At 40.1% G+C, this 19,294-nt stretch overlaps 1 protein-coding gene and 1 long non-coding RNA gene across 3 annotated transcripts; one reads left to right on the top strand and one right to left on the bottom strand.

The window, feature by feature from the left end:
- Positions 1-1,342: 1,342 nt before the first annotated feature.
- Positions 1,343-7,244, top strand: LOC123979134. Of its 2 annotated transcripts, none has more exons than XR_006827161.1 (4): positions 1,343-1,461; positions 4,063-4,245; positions 4,345-4,502; positions 6,671-7,244. It is a non-coding gene; the product is annotated as an uncharacterized LOC123979134 (long non-coding RNA). The 2 variants fall into 2 exon arrangements; XR_006827162.1 differs by having other exon boundaries at positions 1,433-1,461; positions 4,026-4,245.
- A 4,231-nt stretch (positions 7,245-11,475) lies between these two features.
- LOC123979199 (syntaxin-4-like) lies at positions 11,476-12,141 on the bottom strand. The gene has a single exon (XM_046063001.1). It carries the CDS (start codon positions 12,106-12,108, stop codon positions 11,476-11,478), a length of 633 nt encoding a protein of 210 aa, XP_045918957.1. The 5' UTR covers positions 12,109-12,141.
- Positions 12,142-19,294: the final 7,153 nt, after the last annotated feature.

A 19,294-nucleotide genomic window follows, 5' to 3' on the forward strand; every position in this document is an offset into this window, starting at 1 on the left:
ATAACTGTAGGTGCCGAATCTTTTTTTTCTTAGACGAGCCTGTGATCAAAGATAGTGATAGCAGCTGATGTTGTGGAGTATCCTGTAGCCAAATTCATGCTAAATGATTACTGATGCAGACAAAAACTCTCCAACCTCTTACAACCAGAAGCTTTGGCTTTTTCACCCAGTGGTGAACAAAGTTTCTTAGGCATATTCAGATCCTTTTATCTTTTTTTCCCTTTTAATAAAAGTACTAATAGGCCTACCTCGCTGTAAAAATACTCAAGTACTGCATTGAAAAAGTTAAGTAAAAGTATGTTATTAGGCTATAAGCAGGAAAATGTAGAAGTAGCCTATTAAAAATTAAAAAGTAGCCTACTCAAAGCAGAAAGAAAAATGACTGTTATACTATTAGCCTATATATCATATCATTAGATTATTATTCCTCATGCATTAATGTAGTTGGTTGTGGTTGAACTATTTTTTATCAGACTGCTATTAATGATTATTTTTAGTATTAATCAGCTGATTATTTTCTCCATTAATCGATTGTAATAAATTCTGAAAATAGTGAGAGAGCCCTGCGTGACACCTTGCATGCTTGTTTTGTCATTCCAAACCTCAAAATCAATAAAAATACATTAAAATAATAAAAAGTTAAAGCAGCAAATCTTCAGGTTTGTAAAGCTGGAACCATGAAATGTTTTTACATGAAAAATGACTAATGCTAAATCAGATGCCAATTCAGTTTCTGTCAATTAGCCTAACTGATGTAGTTCTACTAGCTGGACTTGTATAAGCTGTTAAGTAATTAAAATTATATAAAAACATCATATTTAAACTCTCTAAAAGCCTGTTTTTTTTAAAGTAACTAGTAATTGAAGGATAAATTCTGCAATACTACAGTAGACCTATGTGTACGATATACATTGAGCACTGCTGTTCATTGGGCTCGTTTGGGGCCAAATACAAATGATAGGCTACATTTGTATTTTTGAAATATAAGTATCAATAGTCTTTTATCAGATGTACCTATTTTTATCATTTCTATTTGTTCAGGTAAATTATAAACTATAGGTCAAATTTAACTGTTAGTAAAAAACTTTAGAGATTTGCCTGGGGCCGAATATTTGAGTGGCTCCTCCTCTAACACGCGTTATCTCACTCCAAACTTTTGATAAAACTTGAGAGCCCTGAGCTAACGTTAGCATAACAGTAACGCGCCGCAGGGTTAAACAATAAAGTCACAGAACAAAAAAAAAACACTTTCACAGCGCTGGGTTCTCTCGAACTTTGTTAACTACTCTCAAACTAATTATCAGTTTTGATCCTTTACTTGCAAATTTGTCTCGCTGGCCTTGGGTAACCGAGTCCGGACGTTCCCCGCTTGGTGGGCGTGTCAGAGGTGTTACCCAACCAGCTGTCGTATTACTCGACACACGCTTCGAAACCTCGATGCGGACGGACACATCACTAGTGGTAAGTCTCTACTTATTTAACCATTGTTTTGTGTTTTAACAGAAGCAGTGTTGTAGAATAACTTGATATTGATGTTCACCGTAAACTCCAGCTGGCTGGTTTTATCTTTAAACAGAATTCTGAAGGGCTAACGTGACCGAGTTGATGACTAGCTTAAATGTGCCATGAAATTGACAAGCTAACTAACGTTACTAGTTTATGTCAAACTAGACCCTGTCGGCAAGAGGTAACGTTAACGTTGTCAATGTGGAAGTGTAATGTTGTTGTATTATTTGTAACGTCCATACATCAATTTAAAAGTCCATCTGTGTGTAGTTGGCTAATGTTAAACTTGTTAACTTAGCCAACTACACACAGATGGACTTTAAATACACAGTTACTAATTCATGCGATTAGTGTCGCATGAATTAGTAACTGTGTATTTAGTAGTAAATAGTGTTACGTTACTGATTTACTTTCACAACCCTTTCAAAAATGTGTTTGGCAGATGTTAGCTTGTTAAATTAAACTTTCTTTGTTGATGCTTGTATGTTCCTGAAATGTAAGTTTCTTTGGATAAAAGCATCTACCAAATGAGTAACTGTAAATGTAAACTTGCGGCGCGCACACAACATAGACCAGTGCTCCCTACCCAGCACTCCACCGCCGCGCAGCGAACAACCAAAACGCCCAAATGCCATGCAATCACAACATCAATGCACAAGTGACGAGCCCAACAAGCGCCCTGAGCGAGCACGGCGACACCCAATGCCCGGCAGCCCCCCGCGAATCCCGCATGCGAGGTCCAGCAAATGAGAGAGAGCGAGCGGCAGAACACGACAGCGAAAGCAGCGGAGAGAAACACCAGCAGCAAGTCCCAGCCCGGCAGCAAATGCGCCGCGTAGGCCACTGTGCACCCGCCAATAAAAGACCGCCGTCCCCCCAACTGCCGGAAAAATGAAGGCCGCCCGCACCAGCCGACATCCCCCATGCACAGCACACCCCTGGGCCGCCGTGCAACGCCAGTCAAACCAGCAACGAGCCAAAATCAACTAGCTCAGCTGCATGCCACCACCATCCCACCCACCCGTCAAGGGCCGAGAACTCCAGGCACAAGCCCAGAATAAACTGGAGCACAGCCCTGCCCTGCACCCACACTGCACATCCCCAAAAACGAACCACCACCACCACCATTCTCACGCAATCAGGAGCACCCCGAGCACCACCATCGGATCTGACCCACCCAGGAAGCAATGCCAGAAGACCCCCACCCCGCGCCCTTCCCTACCTAGCAGCGAAGCATCCCACACACACCCCCACCGTCCCCAAAGAAAAGAGACAGCAGTCACCCCACGACAGCAGCAACAGCCCCTCCAGCCCTAGGAAGTCACCAGATGCACCCAGCACCTAGGGGCAGGAATCTCCCGGCACCCCACGACTCAACCCGACCACGATCCAGAGGGCTGCGACATGACCACAAAACAACCATCGACACACACCCCAAAGCACAATCCTTCCCCACACAGGATCCCCGTACAACCACCAAGTATCCAGTCCGGGCACCAAAATCCAGAGGAGACACCCGCCAACCAGCTCAAAAAGGACCAGCCCGCACCCCCAACCAACCCCGTCAACCCCCTTCTTCCCGGTCTCCCACCCCTCCAACAACCAGCCGTCAGATCCCTCAGAGAACCGAAATACAACTATCAGGATGCACAGCATGCACACAGGACAGGACTGCACACCAGCCCAGACCAGGCCCGCACCTGAGGCCCCCAACCCCCGACAAGCACGCAAGCCAATCACGACTTATACCAGGAGTGACCTTCACTAGCGTTCTTGCTAGGGTTTTGCAGATGATTTTAAGATCTGCGTTAAGTGATATTGGGTGATAACTGGACGGGAGTGTGGGGTCTTTGTCTGGTTTAAGGAGCAGGCTGATATTAGCAGAGTTAATTGTTGGAGGCAAGATGCAAGTACCCCTAATTCGCATAACCATCCTATAGAATGTGGGTGCAAGTATTTCCCAGAATTCCTTGTAGAATTCAGCCAGAAAACCATCTGGCCCAGGGGCTTTATTATTCGGCATATGTAAGATCTTCCTGGAGTTCAACCATTGAAACAGGTGAATCCAGAGCCCTGATCTGTTCATCATCTAACCTTGGCAAATCTATATTGTTCAGAAATGCATCGATGTTAGAGCTAGATGGATCAATTTATGAAGTTTTTATAATAATCTCTAAATGCATTATTGATTTCTTCAGGGTTAAAAGTCAGATTCCTAGCTGAGTCCTTTTAAGGAGGAAATTGTTGTTTTTGTCTTTATTCAATTTCAGTTGGTTGGCTAACAATCTGCTGGATTTATTGCCATGTTCAAAGTTCTCCAAGCGTAGTCTTTGCAACTGAAATTGGGTCTTTTTATTAATAATTTAATTTAATTCAAGTTTTGATTTTCTCAGATCATTCAGCATGTGTTCCTGTGGAGAGGCAGCAAGGGCAGTTTCTAATGTTTTTATTTTTTGTTCTAACTCTAATTCACAAGATCTTTATTTTTTTTTTGTATGATGAATCCGCCGTGATGACAGCCCATGATTCATCTCCAACAAGCTTCTTTCTTATCAGGAACTTATCGGGATCCAAGTCGGCCCCTCCCAACTTGGACCGATCTTCGTTTTTGCTGAAATCGGATTGGCTCAACAGGGCCGATCAAAGAAGTTTACTTTCCATTTGGAGCGAGTTTAATCTCCAAACGTCTTGTCAGGGCTGAAGTCAGCTCTGGGTTGTGTGATAGGCTCAACAGAGATGGTAAAAAAATAAGAATTCAGAAGAAAAAATGTTTGCAAAAGAGGCCGCTAAATGTGCCAAATTAACTGAGGAATCTCTGTATGTCTTTATGTATATTAGCTGTGGAGGTGATGAACAGGGTGATGATGACCCCAGTCATGTTGATGAGGAGGGGGAGAGAAGGGACAAGAGGAGGAGGAGGAGAAGGAGGACTGGGAAGAGAAGCAGCAGCAGCAGCAGAAGGAGAAGGTAGATGGAACCAGACAAAACAGTGAAAGGTGTGGGGCAGTGTGTTTTTAGAATTAGAGAATGGATTATTTTAAGTCATATTTATTACTGATGTTCTTCTCAATCATATGTAACTTCGCAATCAGTAAAAGCAGAGGGTCCAGCACAGGGGAAGCTGAGCCAGGGATAGGCCTACTCAGAGATAAAGATGAGGGATTTGATTTTTATGCACACACATACACACTGCTCTATTTTATGGAAATGCATTGTAGTTTTTAAGTATATTTAATTATTTTAGCCCTCTGACTGACTCAGGCTTGCCTGACCTGGTCTTTTTCAGTGCTGACATGCCTTGGTTATACAAACTGAAGAGGCAGGTGTCATCCTGAAGTTTCTCGAAGGTCTTCAGCATAAACTGATTGACTGTATACAACAAAAACACTAATGTGTATTAAAATAACTGCAAAAAATATATAAAAAAAAAAAGAAGGCCTCTCTGTCTCAAAGTCCCAGGCTGAATTTCAATCCCAGTACATCCCTGTTGTCAAGTCAAATGTTATTTCTCTAATCTCAATCAAGCGGCAACCTCTGGGTCTGAAAAGTGAAACCGTGCAGACATAACTTAAACCTGCATTCTCTCTAACGGCCTGCAGGGGCAAGTCCACTGGTTGCAAAAAGAAATCCGGTTAGAAATAATTGTAAAATGTTACTACTTCTCAGCTGAATTATTACCTTCGTAAACACTTTCATAATGAGTTTATGGTCTCAGTCGCTAGTCTTCTTCAACACAGTATGACTTTCATTTAGTAAATGGTCCTATTTAGGGGAAAATAGAAGATAATGCTGCATAGGCTTTAGAGTGGGACCAGAGCCCTGTAAAGAGAGTCACATCAGCGGGGGTCCAAAATGCTTGACCGTCACGTGGTTCATGGAGACCATAGATGGTTCCCGGAAGTCCTGGGCGGGCAAATGAAAAAGAGTGAGAGAAACGGCGATTTTAAGTGATTATTGGTAATTTATTCAATAAATGATTTACAATATTTGTACAGGACGCTGACGTGTATGTAGTTACATTACTATTTTTTTAAAAGGAGGACATATATTTTTGACAATAACAGCTACAATCACCTACCTTGTTCACATGTTTTGGCTAACCTTGCATTGGAAAGTATGTTCCTCTTGAAAACATGTTTAAAATTCAGATCAGATTTACCGTTCTAACATACCTTTTAGTAATCCCATGATACCAGGGTTAATTGATCTTAATGACTAATGTAATCTTTATGACTTCAGATATAACAGACAGAGAGGTGACTATCAATAATTGTCATGTATTTATTTAATGAATCAGACACAGAGAAGGGAAAGAAAATAATATAACATTTTATGTATGATTTCTTATAAATAGTATATTATAATAGGCATTTTCATCATCATCTCACCATTGTCCACTCAGTACTCTTTAGCATCTCTGCTCCTCCACCTCGCTGAGTCTACTGCTGTAATATAAATAATGTTTACTATATAAATTACTATGAAGATTGGTTTTGTAATATGCTAATATACTAGTATATTAGCATATTACACAATTACTCAGAGATAGTTTGGTTTTGTAAAATGCTAATATTAGCATATTACAAAACCAAACTATCTGTGAGTCAAAGCTAAAAGTAGTATACTTTTAGTATTTACCAAATGAGTAAATGTAAACTTGACAGTCTTGTCTCAGTAATGTTAAATTAAAGAAACATCATGTTTAAGTTGACTAGTAGTAATTGTAGTGGTGCGTTTCCATTAGTATTTGAGCCTAGCACAATATTTTAATAAATTTAATAAGCATCAGTGAATCAATGTAATTTAACTCTTTTGAGCTTTAATTTCATACAAATTGTCATTAAGAAATGAGAATTTAATTTTCTTCCTAGCATAGTTGTTGTTTATGCACACAAGAAACATTATTACCTGTTTAAGTTGCGGTGTAGCAAAAGAAACTTTCAAAGTCCTGGTATCTGTAGTTCAATTATAAAAATGTGTGTGTGAGCAGGGATTGTTTCAGTGAAACAATGCTGGGTAAACAAAGGATAAAACATTTCTGGAATTGAAGTTTAAAAAATGAACATATGGAACACATGTATACACATTTTGACATTTGCATTTTCGCTTCCTTCTGCTACTTCTGGCATCCTCACAGCTTTCTTTTCTCTTTTGTACCCTTTAGGCCTCCCTAAATCTCTACATTCATATCTCTTGGCAGTTTTCCCTGCACCTCTCCGTCTTTCCAGCCTCATTTTGTCTCCATCCGGACATTACTTAAGCCTGATCCTCCAACCCAGAGCCAGGATGATGAAATTCCAATGTGTCACTTGCATAACCGGCCACCTTGCTAACAGACACGATAATAATGCCATGGCCTGCTTTGCTAACAGTCGCCCAGCACACCCATTTCCCACCATTAGGCCTGCTTAAGTGTACTAATCCATCCACAAAGCTCTCTCAGTAAAGTATTACTTCTAAAATATAATGTATTGTTGCATAAATGTATTCATTCACTGATGCGTTCATCCATTTTATGTTTTACACAACTATAAATGAATGTAATGTACATGCTGTGAAATATAATGGTAATCCATGAAATGCAGAGGAAAGCCTGCCCTAATCTCTGGATTTACATGGTTCTTGGGTAGAAGAGAAGTATGGCTTGGGTCCCTATTAGCATGTTTTGTGTCAATATGTCAAATTTGTATGCATCAGGGTCTGTAATCTCTGAAAATAAAATATAATTGAGGAAGGTCTAACTTTCTGATGGCCCTAGATATTCAGATCTGCCTCTCTAAAAGCCATCTACATGGGTAATGCCTTTCATTATTAAGTGAGCAACAGCAAAAACATCAGCTTTATGTAACTTCACAAATCCTGGCTTCAGTAATGAGCATTTGGAAGTGGGATATATTTCGGTAGCACAGGATTATCTAACCTCCATTTAACCAAATAATCAGCTGAGAAGAGTCTCTGATGGACAAGCAAATGACTAAATGACACTGTATGACTGTATATACTTAATGTAGCTTTTTCACAGTGTGTTCCCTTCTGGCCTGCAGCATCCTATGTCAAAAAGCAGTTTTCTGCTGATCTGGCACTACACTGCTGGGCTGCTGCAAGGTGACCCCATTTACTTCCTAGACCTCCCATCCAACTGCAAAGGATGTAATATTTAGAGATCCCACATGAAACACTTCATCCTAGCAGTTTCCAGCTGATTTCCAAAGAGAGACTGTGTCATTTTTATGATTTTCTCTCCAATCTGAGACAGGAAAAAACCCCAACACATCTCGTCATTTTGTCAATTTATTCAAATCATTTAGCATATTTTACAAAACCTGATGATGCTTAAAATGAAATATCTTTTTATATTTGCTAGTCTTGTACATTGTAGCTCAGTGCTCAAAAAATAATGTGAAGAAAAGTGGTAGCAAATTTAAGCATTAAACATAGCAGAACATTCATTCTTTTACTGCGCAGCAGAAAGCAAAAGCCTTTTTCAGAACAAGGGCTAGTACATCAGAAAGGTTTGGGGACAACTAGCTTCCACTCCAGCTGGTTTTGAATTAAATTTGGAAAGTTGATTTTCTTTCCTGTCAACATGGTCTCATAACTATAAATAAGCCAGAAATTATTAGAATTAAGGCTCTGTCATTATGCACATAGCTGGTTTATTTAACAATTAGAAGTGAAAGCAAATTGACTCCAAACCTACTGTTACTATTAAGCATATTTCAATACATACATAACATTTTCCAGAAAAATGTATTTAACATTCACGCTACAGTAGAATACACAGCTCTCGTTCAACTAAAAGATCATCATAACATGAATAAAGATAACACCTGATTTAAAGGAAAGTTCTGTGCTTATTCAACCAGAACACATAAACACAAAATATTAAAATATTCAAGGGATTAATAAACATCTGAAAAGTGCTTTTGGACCATTGCTTGGCCAGTAAAGGGCTGTGAGAGCTGCAATTGTAGTTTTTTGTAGTTTCCAGTCCTCCAAACATTAATTTGTTTGTTTAAATATCTTGTATCAAAAGTTATGTGATCTTAACTGTAATTTCAACTGACTGAAAACTGATACGAGAATGTTGCCAACCATGGGTTCAAACAAGACACATATGATTTGATATTGAGTGTTGGGGGGGGGGGGGGGGGGGGGGGGGGGGGGGAACACGTCAGCAACAATTAACATTACATTCATTCTGCAAGTGGGTCCAGAGATCTTTGGGAAATGTAGTCTTTTTCATTCATAAGAAAACCCCAAAAGGTGCCCTCTTTCAACAGTGCTTGTGTTGATGTTTTTCCTTCTGCCCTGATAAAGAGGTTTTTGGATGAGGTCTAAGATGGTCATGAGTTTGCCTGTTTGCCATCACCTTCATCATCAGTATTATCACCATGGTTGTTCCTATCACTGCCAATGCACAAACACTGCATAAGGCATATGAAAAGCAATATATAGGCCAGCTGTATATTCAGTTATAGCTCTAGCTATATACATAGGACCGTGAATACATGTTTAAGGCCTATTAGACCCCTTAAATTCAGCACAAGCGTCCTGCTAGCAACTAGCTTAGCTGAATATTGTTTGGTATAGGTCACTAAGACGGCAAGCAGTAATTCATGTGGAATGCTTAAATAGAGTTAGTCAACATTCACTGATAAGGTCATCGTGGCAAGAAATATTTTCTTTGCTCCAACATTTAGTACTGCAATACACAACAATTTTTACAGGCTGGAGTGGTCCTCTTCATGCTGAGTAAACAGACCAACTTAGACGAACTGATCATTTAAGCCCTTATAATCTAAATGAGAAAATAACCATGTGTCGATTCTATTTGATTTGCATCCACCTACATCATTGAAGACTAAATGCACGAATTTAGTCTTCACATCTAATTTCATGTGCATCACATTTTTCTTGTCACTTTGTCTGCAGGGTCCCTGACATAGGCAGCCTGGTCTCAGATCAATACAGGAATGCCTTTTCCTGCCTCCCTTACCTTGACAGAGACAACGAGATCTTGAATGCATCTCAAATGATGCGGGAAAATGTCCCAGTCAAATAGGGACAAATTAAACATGGAATATCAAAAACTGCACAAAGGAAACCTTATCAATTGTACAGCCAGATCATGTGCCTCTCAGGGAAAAAACCTCGCTTTGTTCGTCGTTGAGGTTATTTATGATAGGAGAGCAAACAAAGCACCATCAGGGATTCTGCACTTGAAGAATTCCCATCTCATTCTTTTGTAAAGTAGCACACTTAGATGGATACTTACATGCACTCACATCGCTTTACATGCTTTTTTTTCTCCAACGGATGCTGCGCTGAGATTGAATGCCTGCCTCTCTGCCATAACCTTCAAATGCCAAAAATAGATATCCCTGGTGTATTGGCGGTGCCTTCTATGCACACACAGATGAAGCAAGGGATTAATGTGAAACATGAATGCAAGAGATACTTAGTCATTGCTAATTCAAAAAGAAGACGGAAGAGAAGAATTAGGCCAAAGATGTGTGTAATCTATATGTAGAAAGCAGGCCATCCACTGCATCTGGAACAAAGTGCTATATACTACTGTGCATGTGAAGGATCACAACATAGCAAGTAATTGGTCTATCAGATTAACCAAACAAACTGTTTGGCTTTGACATACAAATATTGTCTAACTTCCCCATATGCTACAAAAAGAGCTGATTGTGTTACCAGTGAAGCTGTTATTGTGCACACTATACACTATACTTGTGTCATTCTAAGGGCTCTAAATAGCGTGCCATTACCGCATAACACCTAACACAATCAGCGAACACTGATGGCCTACCTTAGCTACTTGCTAATACATGCATGGCATAATTTAAGTGCAACCACTAATCATCAAATAAATGAGCATCTTCAACAACAGCTCACATCAATAATATTTTTGACTAAATAGCCAGTTCTCATTTATTTTAAATAAATGCAGCAGAAATATTAGTTCCTAGATCATTCAGGGGACTACAACTGTCTAATAGTGTTGTAGTTACAGTGCTCTGCTGGATACATTCTGTAGGTTTGTGAAGCGGATTTAGGATCGAGAGATGAGTGGTTGCTAGGTGACCGGATAGGCCACAGGTGGATTCGTCCCAGCATGAACTCCTCTCCTGCTCTCTCCCTAAATGATGCTGCCAGAAACAGAGGTTGTGGTGGTGAACGAGTGATCACAGAGAAGCCAAGGCACGTTTTCTTTTGTACGTCTCAGCTATCAAAATTCCACACCGTGTTGAGTATTTTCTCTTTTCCGTGTCATGCCTCTTCACTGCATCCCTGGTTTTATGTAACAGTGCAGCAATCCCTACCATAGCTTTGCCTCTGATTCTCTTTCACTGCCCTCCACTTCTCTCGTGACATGTTGGAGAGGCATATTGTTCAGTGCTTTCTTCTGCCTCTTCATCCATTTTTCTTTCCCTCTTACACTCTCGCTTCCTCTTCCTCCTCTGTAAAGGTTTAAATTACATTGGCTTTTTCGCTCATTGCTGCATTGCAGTTTAAAAATGTACAACAAGGCTCTTGTTCCCTCACAACCTCTCCTCCCACATCACCTGAAAAATGACTCATCCATGCACCATGGATTCTCTCGATGAACAATTCTCTCCTATGCAAGTCCAACACCACACCAAATGGCAAGCAGCAAAATATCGTTGAAAACAATGAAGACATAATGACATCCTGTACACATTGCACTGGTACTGACTTGATTGGTTTGCTAGCCAGAGAATTCCCTTGGAAATGCACTGAACGGGAAACTCTAGCATTTGTGATTATTGTAGGCACTCTAAAGACCTGGAGGACCAGCCTCAGGATATAAGAGCAGCGAAGAGGAAACTGGAGAGAAGCTGTGTCAATGAGCGATAGCTAAAGAATGGAGTCTGTCCTCCTGTTTATGTAGAGCTAATTTCCAAAGCAATCATGGAAATGGAAGCCTCTATTGTCCTACTTGAGCTTCACAGGCCAGGGGAGGCACGTGCGGAGTCCCAGCATTGAGGAGAAGACTATGGTGGACCGATGTTTTTTGAACCTTAGGCCTTTCTTGAGCCGTTGGCTGTTCTCTGCCACGTACAGCTCCCCCTGCTGGGCTGCACTTGATATTCGCGAAACCAGCTCCCCGTGAACCACCACCTCCTGCTCTGAGCGCACAAACACCTCCCTGAGCTCCTCAAGCCGGCGCTCCATCTCTCTGATGACACGTTGACGCTCCTCCACCTCCAGGAGGCGCCGTCGAGCTGCCTCAAACTCCATGCTGGAGCTGGGGGTGACAAGCTTGGAGGAGGGGGCCGTGGCAGAGGTGGAGGACGGTTCAGAACCCGTTAACAGAGCCCCTGTCACCCTCCGGAAGTCTCCCATGGAAATGGAGCGCCTGGTTCTTGGAGAGGCCAGTGCCAGGAGAGCAGAGGCAGATGTAGAAGGTGGCATGGCTAATGGAGGAAGAGGGGGAGAAGATGATGATGGAGAAGGTGAATCCGGTGGGTGGATATCAGGATGTGGGTCCTTGTTTTTAATAGCTGCTGCCATGTCCTCGCTTGTGTCCCCATCTTGGTTGTCTCTGTTTCTTTGTCGTCTCTTCATGGCCTCTATTTAACTCTTCCTGTACTGCTGCTGTCGTTGTTGTTAATGCTGACGTTTCCCCCCAGTCTTCATGTGTCAGAGCAGGGAGCAGCCAAGCAGAGAGTGCAGAGATGTGCAGTGGTGCAGCCTGAGAACTGCTCCATTCATTAATAAGAGATCTGAGCCAGACTGGTGCTGTCTCTGGCATCTGAGTGGTTGTGCTTGGGAGGAGCCTCCTAGCAGCTCATTGGCTGCTGAACTCATGAGCATGTCAGCTGGTGATTGGGCAGCCTGCCTCTTTGCTGCTGATGCTGGCAGGCTGTCGTGTCCTCTGCTTGACTGTTTTGCTTCATCGTCCTTGTCGTCATCATCTGGAGCTCTGCTTCAATCAGCTCTGCTCAGTCAAGCGAGGCAGAGTGGGCCAAGACGTGCAGAAGGACCAGGACTCTCTTCTCTTACTGATGCTGTTTGGCTCACTCTGTGTCCTCCCAGCCTCTCTGCTGCCATTCCTCTTACCAGCTGGTCTCTAGATTTCTCTCTTTCTCCCTTTCTCTCGCTCGGATGGTTGCCCATAGCAACAACGTCTCCACATCAGATGGCAAAAGCAGGAGGGAGGGGTGATGCTCCAGTTTCACTCTACCCTTTATCACCTTGCTGCTCAGCAATATCATTCTTTTCCTGTACTCATTCTCGCCCCACATTCCCTCCCTCATATGACCTATTTGAAACCTCACGCAAACTATATCTTTATATCTCCTCTTTCAATCACATATAAGCATCAATGCAAATACATGTTCAAACACATACGAGTAAGCAGCAGGGCACACACACTTACACATTATAATTTTTTCTAGTAACAAAAAAAAAAAATAATGGGGTACTGTACACATCTAGTACACATGTTAGACAATACTCAAATGAAGAAGACTGGCTGCTGCTAAGAAACTCTTGTTAGCAGCACATTTGGTGGCTTAGAGGAAAACGATTGTATTGAAACATAGTAAATTTGATTAGTTAAGTTGAATCCATAGAACACACAAGTGCATATAAGTGTTGTACCAAGAAATCACACCAGGCTAATACATTCTGCCACTGCAAAGACTGCCGTGTGTAGCCCTCTGCATGCTTGTACGATCTGTATGCCCTGCACTCTTGAGTTCAATTATTTCAATTTATATGTATTCATTTATATAACAAATAAAGCCAGCATCAAATGGTCTAAACACATATGCAAAGGTGCCCAAATGAAAGTTTTTATTCATAACTCTTTAACATAATTAAATTGAACATTATTTCATAGAATGGCACTTTACTGCATAAACAACACCTTAAATTACATAACCATGTCTGCTAAACTGTGGTGTCTTTTATAATATGATGTTGAAAATTGTGGTGTCTCTTAAATTGTGTTGTATCATATCCAATTACTATGTTTAGCTGTGTTACCTTGTACTGTGATGACCTGACGGGGGACTACAGATGTAAAATATTCTTTGGGCTAACTGTGGGCATATTTACATTGCTGAAAAGCTAAGATGTCCATTAATATGCACTGTCCTTTTTAAATAAAATAAAAAATTTATAATAAAAAGCAGTATTTAAGTGGAAAAACAAAGGGTGACCTGAAAAGGCGATCTCTACACTCAGTCCTGTCATCTCAGGAGTCTTAATTTTTAAGGGAGCATTTAACCTAAGTTAAAGCATTTGTAATGTGTATAATCCTGAATGTTAATTTGTTACCTGTTCTCTGGCCTATTGAAGGTAAAAAATGTACACTTGTTAGGTGATGGCTTGTTATGGCAATGTTGCAAAATGAAAAACTGAAACCTGAAATCATGTTTGGAATCAGCAATAATGACCAGTTTATACTGTTGTATAGTTTTGACTTGACTAATTTGATTGTAAGTAGTTACATCATCATGATATAACACTGTCCCTGTTCTTCTGCTTGTTGTAATATCCACTCTACTAACAGCTAAACATACCCTCTCTGTCTAGACAAATACAGACTGGTTCTGTGACAGCATTGCAGAAGTTATATGATCAGAATATGAAGTAAGACACAGGATTAAGTACACTGAAATACACCACCCGCACGCACACACAACTCAAAGCGATAGCACTGGTGCATTTGGAGCACTGAGAAGTGATGCGCCTTCAGCTAGAGTGAATCCAGACAATCAAGCTTTTAGCAGGGCAGAGGTGTGTGAGTGTCTGCATATTTGAGTGTTCACTTAGCTCTTTGCTTTTATCCCAGGATTGGCATTGCATTAGCAGCAGCACTGACTGGTCTCCCCCTGATTTTAACTGTACCGATCTACTGATCTCTAGAGAGAAAAGAGATAAAGGCAGACAAACACAAAGGCAGAGATGAAAAATGGTTGAGGTTGTTTTTTGTGTTTCTATAGAAGGAATAAATGACAGGAAACCGTAAAGATACTGTTCAGACCTTTATCCTACTGTTCAAAAAGCATTAAAAAAGAAGAACTTTGCAAAAGGATTAGAACAATAAAGAGACAACTTTGCTGCTGCGAAGCTGCATGGAATTCAGAAGACAAAGGTACAATGTAAATTTAAATGAGAATAAAGCATGTTAATAGAATTTACATTACACAATTTTGAAATGTCAAAAAGTTTTAATGAAGAAGCTTTTATTTTGCATAGTATAAATTGTGTACATGAAACACTGGATATGTTGAATACTACTTTAAGAGATAAAATATATATTTAACATGAAATGTAAACAAGGGCAATGTGGCGCAGCCTTATGAGGTTTACTTACACATGTTGCACAATTTCCCTTAGGTTTATACACGACATGACTGCCTAAGTAAAGATTTTAGGGATCAAGACAAGATGCTTAAGCTGAGTATTTTTCTTAACATGATGCCCATTTTTGGAAGATTCCAGGGGTTGCACAACATCCTGCAGTTAAAAAATCACTAACTGTATCACTAACTAATCCCACATGGTGCCTACAATTCTGGACACCCCGATTGCCATTATCCTTAGTGTGAATGATGATTTGAGTTTTGAAACACTGCACCATACTATTGTCGTTGTAATCCAGTTAATTTGTAATGGTATTTCTTTTGCAATGTAATTTAATGCATTGCACATTAATACTTTTCTGCAGGAAAGTAATTTTCTAACATCTTGAGCAGTTTTGTTATGACAAATTCAAACACATGTACTTGGACACATTCATCTACATTTGCGAGCACACAGCAGGCACCCACGCACACAAGACAAGTTGTACTGTGTCTCTTCATTTAGTATGCAGAATTAACTGGTCTTTAAATGCCTAATCCTTCCAAAAAACAATCTCTAACTCTATTCCACCATCCATTTATTTCCTCTATCTTCATAGCTAAAATTGTGATGAAAGCCTGCTTTCTATCCCTCTGTTCCAGATTACTTTAATCTGTGCGAGTGAGTGAATATTTGGTGGGCGCACACAGAGGAGTGAGAGCATCTGTGTGCTTTACCTTGTCCGAGTTTCCCTCAGCTGTTAATCTTTATCATTACTTGGTAAACTTGGCAGTAGTTACACTGAAAAGATTACATCATCAGGTTTGAGTTCAGTGAATAATGTCTAACCTGCAGAGGTGACAATAGGGACAAAGCTGCAGCGCACATGTCACTCTGCGCTAAAAAATAATCTATTATACAGTTAGTAAGAAAAAGTATTATCAGTATTATGATTTTACTGGGGATCAGGATTATGGTGGCTATATGGAGTCACAGAAGTTATGAATGTCACTGATAGGTCATTAAACTAGATTAACCTGTCAAATTTATAATACAAACATTTATTACACCTTAATGAAGATAATGTGATTTGAACAAGTTAAGTGGACTGTTTCTCTGTACTAGCCTAGCACACATTCAATATGTTATCCATATTTATATCACCCACTCCCACCCTTACAGAAAATTCAGCCTCCATTTGAGCATAGCTGCAGTAAACTGAGGAGACAGGTCCTGGATAAAAACTGCACCACTTTCTTCTCTTCTGAGACAGGAGAGAGATGATGCTGATGGTTCTGGTTTTCCCCTGTTCTGTAATCAATATCAGCAGCCAGGATCTGCTGCTGCAGGCTGAGTTATACAGAGACAGAGAGTGTGTGTGTGTGTGTGTGTGTGTGTGTGTGTGTGTGTGTGTGTGTGTGTGTGTGTGTGTGTGTGTGTGTGTGTGTGAAAACGAACAGGAAGTCATTTTTGCAGTGTGACTTACTGGTACAATGACGTCAAAGTATAGAGAGCAGAGTATGAATGCGTATCAGAGAGTACAATGCAGACGAGTGAGAAACCAGCAGTGTGTTTGTTATGTAAGTAAGTACTGTTGAATATACAGAGGAAGGCAACAGCAGGTAGAAGTATGTGATACTATGAGTTGATGCTGTAAAGCTGAATCTGCTGTAATGGTTCATGGTGTTAGTGTTGAAGGAAAGATCATGGAGGAGGAGATATGATGACAGTTAAAATGCTACAGGCAAGAAGAGACAGCTGCAGAGGCGCTGAAGTCATTTACACAGATTTTTGTAAGCTGTCTACATTATACATGTATAAATATTTATCAATTTACATTGGACTTTGTGCATTTATGGATTCAGACCAACTACTCCATCATATACTTTTCTTTCAATCAGTAGGTGACACTTGCAACACAGTGGTAAATTAAGTTCTTGTTACACAGTATTAGTGGTTTGACTGAAATGCAATCAAGGTGGGCCAGGATTCATTTTACTTTTACATGAAAACAAGCTTGCACTTTATCTCCCTCCAGTGACCAGCCGTGGAAAAACAACAACAATCTGTGGGCACACAAGAAGGCATGAGCAGAGGGGTCATGATAAACAGGTACATAATAAGGATGCAGGGATGCACTGATCCAACTTTTCTCTCCTGATACCAAGTTTGTTACCTCAACTTAGGGTATCTGTGGCTACAAGTACTGATCCGATACCAGTGCTCTCTTTTACCTGAATAATAATAAAAAAAACAAACAAAAAAAAACAACTCAGAATGGCTTGTATGATGACGTCCACAATTTATGTGGATCAGCTTGCATGCTAACATGTTCATAAATACCTGCTAAACATCAACATGCTAGCATTATCACTGTGTGCATGTTAGCAAACATTTAGCTCAAAGTATCGCTGTAGTCTATGTTACAAGCTAGAACAATGTAGGTGTTCACCAGCAGGAAGGGAGGTTCTAGTGAAACGTACTCTAGTTCTAGCGAAGCTATTAGCTGTATTATGTAGGGTGACCATATTTTGGTTTTTAAAAAAAAGTGGACAGTGGGGACAGGAGGCAGACAGACAATTTCAGAGGGAGGGGATTTTTATGAACTTTAATAGGGCCTAGGCCTACATGTGGTTTTCAAGATTGCTAGGACCTTTATTTGACAGTGACACATATGTACCAGCTTTATTTGGCTGTCTACAGATACAGTTTAGTAAGCTACCTATAGATTATAGTAGGCCTATTTAACATTTCAACAACAATTCAGCTGATTCACAAATAAAACTACCAAAATAAAACAGTCTGTCTTGTTAAGATTAAGATTTGATTAGGGCCAATATTAGTATTGCTTATATTATTTCCATTATAATTTCCGATAATAGGCTAGTACCCTGTATCGTACCACTAGTATGATATTAATGCCTGTTACAGCTGTTTCATTATGTTACGCTGTTCTCATTCATTAAATCCTTGTCCAAGAAAAATGATCTACATAGTGGTTCATCTCTAATGTGTTAATTGTGTGTCTAAAGTGTTTACTTGTCAATAATCATAACCATTTATGCAGAACGAGTTCAACATTTCCGGACATTTTGGGCGATTTAGAAATCCTGGCTGAATGCATTTTTTAGCTCCCAAAACATGTTAGAAAAACATGTACAGGTAAAAGAGGACATATGGTAACCCATTATGAGAAGTTTAGGATCTAGTGTTTATGGAACTTGACCCATTATAGAGACTAATAGTCAGGATATAATAGTCAGGAGTCCCCCAGTTTTAGAAAGTGCAATACTAAATCACTGGTGCCCCTAAAACAGAACAAGAGAGACAGTTTGTCATAGCAACTGAATTTTTAATATTTGTAAGATATAAAACTCTTCATCTTTATCATACAATAACTTCTTACCATAAATTTAGTCAAGGAAGGGAGAGTTTTGCCACCAAACAAGAATTATATATAACATTGATCCCTTTTGAGGTAAGACAACTGGGCCACACAAGTCTTCCCTTTTGTCCAGGCTGTTTGGTTTGTTAGTATGTGCTATCCATGTAAGACATTCTGCCTCACCTGTAGGCCTAGGCACTGAAATGAATGCAGGACCTACCCTATGAAGCAACTTACACTGAGACACATTTCCTGTTCTTTAGGATGTCTCAAATCAAGTGAATGAAAATAAGTCATATAATCATCAGAATCAATGGCAATTAAAATTTCATGAATGAAAGAGTTAAACACAAGACTACTGAAGATAGTCCACACTTTTCAGTTTTTAAGGGGGAGGGGGGCTGTGTTGGAGTGCTCAAATTAAAACACAGTGAGCCTTTTGCCCTTTTCAAAACAGAAGGAGAGACCTGTATAGCATTAAGTCCACAGACTGTGATATGCTCAGCGTATCTTTTCACTATTTTTAATCACCACTTTCTTTGGACAAAAAGAAAAGAAAAAAAACAGTCAACAACAAAAGCAGCCAACACAGGAAACAGCATTCAAGAAACAGTGGAAAAAACTTGGGGAAAAAAGACAAAGAAAACAAAGCAAATATACAACGTTTAACATGCCACATTGTTTCTTGGGCAAGTTTTCTTTCACAGAAAGCCACCTATTTTACTAGTTTTGTAGTAATAAAAAGAATAGACATTTCAAATGGTTGCCAGCAGGTTGACAAAGCAGAGAAAAGCGAGAGGAGAGAAACAAGGAAGCCACATGATATCATCACGTCACTGGACCATGCACATGACTCTGCAGCATCCCGCAAGACAGTCCACACACACCCACCCACACACACACCAAGTCATGCAACTGACACACGTGCCCATTTTCTCACACGCACACACTAAAACAAAATACAAGCATAGATTGACAGTAACCAAAACATCAGCATTTGACATTTCCCAAAATCCACGTATTCTGGCTATACCAAAGCCAAAGAGGCATTTATGGCAGTAATGTATAATA

This window comes from Micropterus dolomieu, linkage group LG11 (assembly GCF_021292245.1).
Source record: "Micropterus dolomieu isolate WLL.071019.BEF.003 ecotype Adirondacks linkage group LG11, ASM2129224v1, whole genome shotgun sequence".
NCBI classification, from domain to species: Eukaryota; Metazoa; Chordata; class Actinopteri; order Centrarchiformes; family Centrarchidae; genus Micropterus; species Micropterus dolomieu.